At 36.8% G+C, this 11,366-nt stretch overlaps 1 protein-coding gene across 1 annotated transcript; it reads right to left on the reverse strand.

Annotated features, from left to right (window-relative positions):
• Positions 1–1,324: 1,324 nt before the first annotated feature.
• On the reverse strand, positions 1,325–4,225 carry LOC145772191 (uncharacterized). The gene is made up of 2 exons (XM_082584039.1): positions 3,969–4,225; positions 1,325–3,366 (listed from the first exon to the last, which is right to left on the reverse strand). Exons 1-2 carry the CDS (start codon positions 4,107–4,109, stop codon positions 3,148–3,150), a joined length of 360 nt encoding a protein of 119 aa, XP_082440165.1. The 5' UTR covers positions 4,110–4,225; the 3' UTR covers positions 1,325–3,147.
• Between the last annotated feature and the right edge of the window lie 7,141 nt (positions 4,226–11,366).

The following is an 11,366-nucleotide window of genomic DNA, read 5'->3' on the forward strand; positions in this document are numbered from 1 at the left end:
GTTTGCACTAAAGGTCCTTCTTTAACAGAGACCATAAATAATGTCTCCTTCTCTTCAAATTAACACGTACTTTAAAGGGTAGACGTTAATATCTTAAAATTGATTCAAATATTTTTTTCACTTGTTTCCCTATGCTTATAAAAGATTGTCTCAGGATATTAATTTCATTTGATTGTGGTTGAAATATCGCAAAAAGCAATGAAACTATCCTTGTAAATAACAGAAAACGTATTAAATGAGACTATTATAGTTAAGCGACTGTGGAACAAGTAAGACACACAGTAATAGTTGACAAACTTTAAATCGAAATAATTATTTTGAACAGAACATGTTTTATCACACAATGGGAATAAATCAAAACAAGCTACTGCAGAAATAAACGTATTTGTTTTCAAAATGCTGTCTACAAAGCCTAACATCTTTGCTACATTCGTCAAAAGATCCTTCAGCAAGGACATAATTATTAGCCAGTTCCAGACAAACGTCAGCAATCGTTGCTGTAAGGCAACATGGAAGAGGTAGATTGACCTGGATGGAGATATTCTTAATATTTCGGCACAATAAGGTGGGAAAACGGTTAGGGAAATTACTAAAGATTATTCCAGAGGCTCTCCAACTGTGCGTCGTTTCAATTTTCCAAGGGCGTTGCACAATGATTCGTCCTTAATTAATTGCGATACGGTAATAAAACGCTTACAGATATTATTATCCCCTGACATGAGTATGCGAGCTCATTATTATGAAACTGTAGCAACTGATTATGTTTTAACAATCACATAGTATGGAAAGGCAGGGAAAACCGACATTTGCTTTTTTACAAAAACTACAGATAAAACTAACATTTTTTCTCTATCTTCTAAACTTGTTGAATAAACAAATAACATTGAAAGGCGTGTGATGTATCCGGTTGGATACCGTGTATCAGTAAAGCAAAAAATTAAACTTGCCATAAAGCAATGCAGTGTTTTTTAACCTTTTTACCTGAGCCGGGAACACTTGCAGAGTGCAGACCTCTGAAAAAGTGATGGCGCATCAGGCAAGCGCGAATTTTGTTTTTTGGTATGCTGGTATTTCTCTTGAATTGCTTGCAAGTTTTTATTACATCTAGGCCTCATAGTTGCATTATCTTTAAAGAACTGCAGGCTCACTGAAATAAGCCAAAAAAGAAAGCAAAAAAAATTATAATAAAATAAAACCTTTGTTGCAATAATTTCAACTATATTATAAAAGCACACAGCACAACCTTTGGTTGAAAAAAAATTGGTTCTAGCCCACGAAGTATCACACCGTTTCATAACTTGAACTTTTATGTCATTGTTTCAGATTCAAAGAACACATACTTTCTATCCCCAATTCTAAAAATAATGAGTTACAGTTTTTTAGTAATTTTTTCAATTTCTCTGCTGCGCACCCGGCAACCTTCCGCCGTGCACCAGTGCTCCATGGCGCACCGGTTAAGAAGCGCTGGTCAAAAGCGACAAAATGCGAATTTCGACAAAATTACGACAACGACTAGCGAAATAATTCGAGTCATTTGAAACTTTAATTTCGATGTAATAGCACTGCAAGCGCGATACCTCTGACCAGCACAACCCCAACAATCAAGTCTCGCGTCATACGAGCCTATCTTGCGACATTAGGACTTGCTTCGGTTCCAGAACCACTGGAGCAATCAGTTGAAAACGACACGTTGCAACATGACAACAAATGTGTCTATATCGCATGACAAACCCATGCGGACATGGAATGGTTATCAATATTAAAGAAAACATGACGAGGTAGAAGATACAGCAACTAGGGGGGCAATTTCTTTTAGGTTATCAATGCTGACGTGGTGGGATCGTTTAGGCCCTAGCTAGGGTATATAACGATCCAAATACTCTTCAAGCCCTCGATTTGGTGAAAGAAAAACCTCGCTATTCAAGCAACGTTTTTATATTTTCACAATACTGTATCATTTAACATACAACCCTGTGGAATGTTTATGGCTAAAAGATGAGAGAACTTATTCCATAAGCCGTTCAAAAGAACACAATTTACAAAAAACATGGACAATCGCTCTTAAATAGACCACAAATTGTTGAAATTGTTGCCAGAGCACTTTAAACGTAACTCCACTCTATTGGAATAGCACCTTAGCGAAAGCGATATTACAAGTCTGGCATCAATGCGTACGATATTACATAACATCAAAAACTAAATTATGACCAACACAGTGAACAAAACAAGAAAATAAAAATTAAAGAAAAGCAACAAATTATATTCTCAATCTAAGTCATAGACTCTGGGATTACAAACTGAACACACTGATGACAAGCCATTGTAACAAAGCAAATGGAAACATATCGGTTGATGTGGCAATCCTTTTTGAGAAAACTATTAGTGATAGAGGGATAAATTTAGTTTAATTTTTCGTCTGTTTCTATTGTTGCAAATATCTTTTGTTGAAACGGACAAAGGAGTCATCAAAAAATGTTAAAAACTCTTAACTGGCCAAGCGACAGTGCATAGCAAAAGACAGACAACTCAGCTACCAAACAACAGTTTAATCACCGAGTTACAAACGTTTTCACATTGCAATGAGCATGATATAAAATATAGAAAGCAATTGTTCCTTGTCAGATACGTAGCCATTACGCTACTTTCCCGTTAGTGATGGCTTGATTAACAGCATCAACAGCATCATATTCTTTAAGAAATTGTTACACACATTTCAAGATGAAAGTTCCTGCACACCCAATCATGCACAAATGTCAACTAGTGTGCAAAGTCAAGTAAGCAAGCAATGTCACTACAATCATGCAGGAAGATGGTCAAAATGATATGTTAATTTAAGAAATATAGCAATAATGCAGCCATTCAATGCACTGATACTCCTGTTGTCTCATTATGATTGCCGACACATTTCTGTCGGTCATGCTCATATGTAATTGAAATCTTCAGAAATGTCCGCAAATACAAAATATTGTTAGAAACTTTTTAAAAAAACTTTTGAAAACTTACATAAAACAAAACAAAAAACAAAAGAAATAAATTATTTTCTGAAGTAAATTTTTCAGCTTATTGCAACAATATTCAAGCACTTTTTTGACAACTTAAATGGTAATACAAATTGAATGAAATGTACCAACAAATATTTAAATCTGGCTACTGTAAAATACATGTTGGTGTGTTATCATGTTTATGGGCACTGACTTTGGCAAAGCAGATGGCTTGCATCCACATTTCTTCTTCACTCTCATCAGGTGCTTGAATGAGATAATCTCGATTACTGTTCAGTGGTTTCAATCGAAATATATATTTCTTGTCAGCAACATTTGCTTCTTCAATCATGGTTGCATGTAAAGGTATCTTCTTGAATGGACCCTACACAAACACTTGATACTTCATTTTATTCTTAATAAACAAGCAAAACAAACCTTAGCGGGTTTAACATAATGTATTACACACTATGTTAAACGTGTGTACTGTGTAATACGTTATGTTAAACCCGCCAAGGTTATTTTGTGTTGCTTATCTATGGTTCAAAAAAGCAAACTCTCTACCAAAGCTTTATTATTCTTAATAAATAGCACAGATAACGATCAAAATTTAAGGTTTCATATAAAACAAATTTATTCCAAAGTCATAAAAAATGAATTAGAGTATGACACTTAAGTAGTTAAGTACTATGCTGAAAATTGTATGAGGCTGTTCAGTGTTCACTGGGCATTTAGTTAAATAACATGATGCATTGTACTGGTGCAAATTAAGCTAAACTATCACAAGATGTATATATAAAGTGACAATCTGCTTTTATTCTGTCTGATTGACAAAATGTCGGAATAAAATCAGTTGTCACTTCATACATCTTGTGATAGTTTAGCTTAATTTGCACCAGTAGAACGCATCATGTTATTTAACTTAAGTACTATGTTAACATAAATACCAATATCTTGTAAAACAAGCATGTTAAATATCTTACATACCAATTCAGTGTCTCCATATAACAGCTGTGAAGACTCAAGAATAAACCATGTTTTCTTCCATGTTTTTGTATATCTTGATTGCTTCATCAACCAACCAGATTTCTTGATGTTGAAGTCAAAGCTATTTCTGTCCCCGGACATTTTTCATTATAATTTCAGTTATATCATTAACTCATATTCCAACATGAGCGTAAAAATACTCCAAAGGTGCTCAATAAAATGTTACCAACATTTTTGTCAATGAATGAATTATTACAAAATCTGTTAAATAACTCAAGCTTAGTACAGTAACACATTAATATTATATCTGTACACAAGACAGTTCATACAGGACAAACATATGTAATACAAATATCAGAACTGAAAGATAAGCTTGCGATAATCAGAGAATTGCTACAATGTAACTGTGGTATGATAATAGGCCTTTCAAGCAAAAAAAAAATTATTGTAGAATCAAATATCATTGTGTCATTATCCATATTCGGTTTGGTCCCTACTAGTGGGGGTGGCCAATTCTTTCTTTGCAGCAATTGCTTTCACTCCTATTCTCCATCTCGTTCTGTCCATCACATCTTCTTCCTTCAGTCCAACTTTGTCTGCCTCATTCTTCTTCACCTGTTCTTTTTGGACGTCCCTATTTCTTCTTCCCATCTACCTTCAAAGTCAATGCCTTTCAAAGAAAAACTTCTTCTTCCTTCCTCAGTACATGCCCATACCTCCTTAGTATCGTACATACCCATACCACCTTACGCCATTTGCCCTCGCAAGTCATTCAATAGTCTCCCTCACCTCCAGCATATCCATCAGCTCTTCAGTCTTTTTATCTCTCCTTATTTTTACTCTACACATTGCTCTCACCATTGCCGTTTCTGTTCTTCTCAGAATAGAAAGTTGACATTCTCTTAGCACCCATGCCTCACTGCTGTACAATGCAATGAGAGAAACTCTCTTCGCAATCTTCAACTAATCTTTTCCTTACCATATCCCACAAATGAAACACTTTTCCAATCTTGCTGTAACTCTTTGAGTATTAATACATCTTGCATGGGGTCTGCTACTATTCGGTGAGTTCCTAATGACTAACCCCAAACCCTTAACCCTAAAACGGCAATGATAATTAAGCTACGGTACCCAATAAGTTAAAAAAAAATTGAAAAAATCCCCCGTTAAGGGATCGGACTCACTGAATCGGACTCACCGAATTGGACTCACCGAAGCGGGCTATTCCGCTTGCATGTGCCCACTCACTACCTGGGTTTTTTTTTCGGTCATTGACCGATTTTTTAGCAAAATGTTCGAAAAAAATATAGTCAATTCGGTCAAAATGTCCGAAAAAATATATAGTCAATTGACAAAAGTGAAAGTGATTTAGTCAATTGACTATATATGACCAAAAATGACCGAAATAAATAAAAAATGACCGAATTTTTTCAAGTCATTTCGAACAAATGACCGAAAAGTCTCAGCAAAAAAAAACCCAGCTCACTACACTCCTTGCATTGCATCGAATTACTCATCACTCTCCTTCCACATACTACAATACATAACACATGGATTGCCTAAGTTGCGGTTTACAACTATACCTTCCGCTCAACTCAACATGACATTCCTTTTTTCTAGGTTTACCTTCATATTCTTTGTCTCAAATGCTTTTTTTCATTTCCAAAACTTTTCTTCCAATCCCTTCATACTATCAGTGGTCAAGACCAGGTCACCGCAATCCGCATATAAAATTTCGATTAAAGTGTGTTGCATTTTATGACTGTTTTGGCTTAGGTATCCCAGTTTGCCCTACCTTCCCTTCAAATTAGAATTCAGAAGAAGTTACAATGTTTCTTTAAAAAGTGAACTTAAATTTTAAGTATCGGTATCTGTTTATGGCCACAGAAAGATTTCCATACGATACCTTTTAATTTTGAAGAAGTTTTGTATAATCATGTACAGAAAGCTAGAAGGTCTAGAAAAAAAATGGGGGTAACAGTTTCATAAATTTTACTACAAATTGGCATCTTTTCAACAGTCAACTTCTATGTGAAGTAGCAGATCTGTAAGCTTAATGCAATGTACTTGTTCAAGCAAGCTCGTAAAAGTCATTGAAAAGGTATAATTTTCTCCCAAAAGAAGAAAATGGTAGATTTTAGCTAACTTTCAATCAGCTATATCAATATGTTGGATTGCTTGACTATTGTGATCACTAGCTGCAATAGCTTTGTCACAAAATGATTTGTTATAAACACAGGCTTTTCTTCAGATAGCCGCATAGAACTTGTATTTGGCAAGTTTGATTTTTTGATGTGAAATGCCACAAGTGCCATTAAATACAAAGAATGCAAAGAAAAATGTTTGAAATTGTCTTTGGAAAATCAGCCACTTTTGACTCTTTGCAGGCTAAGAAGTGGGTTTCATTTAAAAGATTTGGCCTATAGATTAATTTTTCACTCCAGTGAATTGTAGGCTAACAAATCAAACAAACAACGTAGCAGTTGCAGCACAGCACACCATCCAGGCTATATAACTTCTTCTATAAAAATATGATCAACTATTCAAACCATTGATAACACTGCATGGCTCTAACAACCCAGTTAAACTGCGTCTTAGAAAGCACTATTTGCAGCAGGTTTACGATTTTAAGTTTTTTAAGACATCTCAAATAGGTATTTGCTGTCAAACCTGCAAGTAGGCTACCGCAGAAGAAAATTCTACTTCTAAAAAATCACAGCATAAATGTGACGGAAACTGCATAAAAGCAATGCTAGATAGTGGCCGAATGTAATGACCGAAAGAGAAACACTCTTCTGAAACGTCTATTCAAAATTGTATTTCTGTAAAATTAGCCCGCGGCTATCGAAAATGGGACGCAACACGGTACGCCACTAAAAACTGTCACTACAGAACAAACTACTTAGATAAAAGACGGAAAATTTGTCCAGCTAGCAAGCAATAAGCAAAACAGTTAAATTTGCGACTCACTTTCAAGCAACAATTTTACGAATGACGAAAATAATTTTCAATATCTCAAACTCACGTACGCAGTACTGTGACGCAATAATGAAAAACATTGTCACGCAATTCAAACCGGTGTTCAAAGGTAGTGATGCAACATTTTATCAGGTCTTACGACCGATGGTGCAATATTTGGACATTTTCTAGCAATTTCCATGACGTAAGATGCCAGCTTGGTTAAGTAGACCATAACGGTTTTATATGACGTTTGATTTGGTGAATAATTGTCGGGAACACCATTGTCATGTACAGCGCCCAGGAGCATAGTTTGACTGTGGATGTGGCGCTATATAAATATTGTTATTATTATGATTGATTTGTAATTGTAATCACGTTGAGTTTGCGTTGTTTCTCTTCTCCGTGACGTGGCCTGCCTGCAGAGTGCAGACCCACATGTTTCAATCTTAATTATCGCTTCTGCCACGTGCCTGGAGCCGTTGTGCACGCAGAGACCATTTACCTTGTGTAAGTTCAGTAGGTAAAACCAATTGGTAAAACAAGCGAGAGATGATGCCAGGATGCCTTTACGAGATGCGTAGAGTCCGTAGACTACTTTGGATTAGAGTCCGTAGACTAGGCTACTTTGTGATAATTCACCTGCTGTAAATTGTAAGGCCTACGCTTGCCTGGTTTGTTTGTTTGTATTCCATTAGTGTAGTCATGTTGTATTTTGTTTGCTGCTTAAAAAATTTCTAAAATGACTAGGCTTGTTCACGAAATTATGGCCACGCTCTCTGTCTCCGTATTGTGACATAGATTGTAGCGCAATCGTGACGTCATCATTGCGATGCACTGTCACGCTTGAGCGACAATCTCTCGTCATTCTTTCTCTATTTTTACTGACTTGTGTTTTCCAAACGTGTTTCGTCTTTCTTTTACGATGTGTGAATTTAACGGACGGACGTAATTAAGAGTGTGAAGTGGCTATTCCACATCACAATTGAACCCGTCTCTTTTTAACAATATACAATCAATCTTCACTCAACACATGTGAAACTTGAGTCGAAAGTTAGGAAGAAGACAGGTTGGATAGCAGTTCATACATAGCTGTTATCAGAAAGAAAGAACAAGGCTATTGGTTTTAGTTCTGATGACATCGTAAAGTGTAAACGGATTGGTTTCGTACTGGGTTGGTCTGTGAACAAGTTGATGATACAACAGCAAATTTCACTGATTGCTGAATACTCCTCATTAACTTCTGATCCAATTTGCCGTACGCAAAATGCAAAAAAACAACAGTAGGCGGTTTTTGAACTCGTTGCATTCATTCATTTTTTGGATTCATCGTTTTTTTTTTCTATCAGCGTAAATGTAATTACTTCTAAGTTCTATACATCAATTAAGTTTAAATGTGAGTGTACATTTTGCATTAGGCGCAAAGTGGGACGTGTTGTCACAGGGGCGTGTTGTCACAGCACGATTTCCATGTGATAACCCAAGCGTATAACTACGAGTTTTCAATGGAAGGCGTAGTTTTCAGTTCTCTTTCGTACAAGCAGTGAAGGTTAATAAATTTGTCACCACAGCAGAAATTATGATGAGTGCCATTGAATTTTGGGCAAAATAAGGTTTTATAACTAAAGTAAAAAATGGTCTGGCAAACTAAGGTATGATCATAATTGATCAGGAAAGATACCATTTGTTTGCTTTAAGCCAACTCTTTTCATCATACCAAACAGATAAGACATGCAAGTAGAGATGTAGGCTACACATGGTTGTTGAAACCACGTGATTTTATACCACGGGGCGTGTTGTCACAGCTGTGACTACACGCCTCATGGTGTGCATTTTTGATGTTAAGAAACATAAAAAAATTTTTTGCTTATACAACGAGGTAATATGCGTATTTGTTAAAATACAACGCTTTTTTAGAAAAAAAATTAATATTAGATAAATGATACACACATACAGTGTTTTTTAAGGTGTTTTAGGGGACCGAAACGGTCCCTCAAATTTCTCCAGCGGTTTCCCAAAATTTGGACTTGCAACTACAGTAGAAAAGTAATGGTTGTTTCTCGCTATGTCTTGTCGATAATACGAATATAGCCTACGATCAATAGTTCACGTCCGGAAAAAAGTATAAGTGGAGGTACAGCTAACAGCTGAATCAAAGAGTTATTCACAAAAGAAGTGCACCTTCGATACTTGTCAATGTTTATTTCTGATTTATGGCGCATAATGATCAGTTTTTACGTGTGGAAACATAACAAGCAGAAGCCAACAAGCACACTTTGTTTGATTGTGCAGCAAACTTGTTGGGCGGCCGTGTTGGGCAGGCTGTTTGGTCGCTGTCACAATCATTTAAGCTGTGCCTTGCCGAATAATTCATTTTATGTTGCGTTGATTGTATGCAGTTATGGCTATTTTTTGGTATTTAAATGAAACACTTGCGGTCTCTTAAAACTACTTAGCGGTCACCCAAACCAAATCTTAAAAAAAAACCTGCACACATATATTCGATAGTGACACATAATTCTCAAGATGACATTTTTATTGCTTTTGACAATGGGCATAAACTTTTTACCAATATGTTGTAAATTAATTTCTTTGCATTTCGCATATTTTTTTATTCGTTCAGCCTGTATTAAAATTATTTTTTATTGGTTTTTGTCATATTTTAATCATAAAGCATGTGCAGAATTTTTGTGACAACACGCCCCGTGCTCTGTGACAACACGCCCCGGGGTGGGGCATGTTGTCACAGCCCATTTACTTGCATTAAACATGCATTTACGTAAAAACAAAATAATCTAGAAAAACTTTAGCTGTTGCTAAAAGAAGTCGAATGATACCTCTTTCAATTGCATTATCTAGCATCTCGATACCATTGGCACAGAACGAGATATATGCTGATTTGTAAAAATTGTGACAACACGCCCCACTTTGCCCTATTGTAAAATCGAATTTTGCAAGTTATATCTTTTAGTCGATATTTTATTTTGTTAATCTTTTGTAGTCGTAGTAATGTGATGAGCGTACTGATGTAGCCTATAGCAGTGGTTCTCAAACTTTTCAGTCTGCGGACCGGTAAAATTTCAAAACAAATTTTGCGGACCGGTGGTCTAACAAAATCAACCCAAAATGTAATTTAGACAAAAATATGCAATTCAAAAGAAGTATGAAAAATTCAATTTAATGAGAAGTAAGTTGCTGTCTGTTTGGTATCATACGTGTTAAACGCGGTTCTAATGAAGTTTCTGCAATGAAGTTTAAAATTGGATGTTTTATTTCTTTAATCAGTGGACAAGCCTTCAACATCTTGCATTTTGCAATTGAGATATAAAATTGTAATATATTTGGCGGACCGGCAGGAAAGTTGACGCAGACCGGCACCGGTCCACGGACTGGCGACTGAGAACCACTGGCCTATAGCACTGGATAGAGTTTTCAATCCTGTAGTTATAATAGATATCCCTGACTCAGTCGCAGCCAAAACATGTCGCATGTGTGAAAAGTTAAGTGTCGACACTGCCCACTATTGGGATGGGGGCAGCGGCCTAGAAAGATAGTCAGAGCGTCTGACGTTAAGGTTGTGTTTGTCTATCATTCCAGACTCGTAACCAGACATTTTCAAGAAGGGTCCCAATCCCAGCGATCCGCATTCGCCTTACCGCCCACCCCAGTCGTCGTCGAGGAAGCGTCCCCTGAAGAGTAGGCTGCTGTAATCCACTTGGTATAATCCGAATCCAATGTAAGTTCACCTTAATCCACAGTAAACCAGCAAAAAGAAAATCACGTCGGGGTCATCATTTTATCTAGCGGACGCTGCTAGTCAGCATGCGCGCTCATATACAGCCGTCAGCAAGACGGCGACATTCCTCGGCCTAATTGGCGAGGAATGACCGGGACACGAAGTCGTCTTCACAGCTGCCTTGTTTGTTGATTTAATCTTCAACTGAGCAGTGCTTGATTGCAAGTAGAGTTCTTCACAGCTGCATTGTTTATTGACTTAATCTTTTAACTTGATTACAAATAGAATCCAATAACACCAAAATGAAAGCACTTAAGCACCCAAACGATTAACAATTCCACCACCACTTAACTTAACTTCAGAAATTAAGCACTACCTTTTTGAGAGTCTGTGTGGAATCATGGTTTACGTTTCTTGAAGAGTTCTGGTTTGATTGGGAAGGTGCAGCCACAAGCATTGCAAGCTCCACACACGCCCATATAACGCAGCACATTTAGGCCTACGTGCCAATGACGTACAGTAGGAATGCGGTTTAGGCATCTTACAAAAATTGATTGCTAGATTAAATTCCGATAGCAGCAGCTCGCGGTATTTGTTAAATGCAAAAATATTCCAGAATCCAACTCGACGCCAGTGAAGCGCGTGACGTCAGAGAAAGAACTCTCAGGTGCTACACTTCCTAAACAGTTGCTGCTTTTGTCCCT

The sequence above is a fragment of the Aplidium turbinatum genome, chromosome 6, assembly GCF_918807975.1.
Source record: "Aplidium turbinatum chromosome 6, kaAplTurb1.1, whole genome shotgun sequence".
Classification (NCBI taxonomy): Eukaryota; Metazoa; Chordata; class Ascidiacea; order Aplousobranchia; family Polyclinidae; genus Aplidium; species Aplidium turbinatum.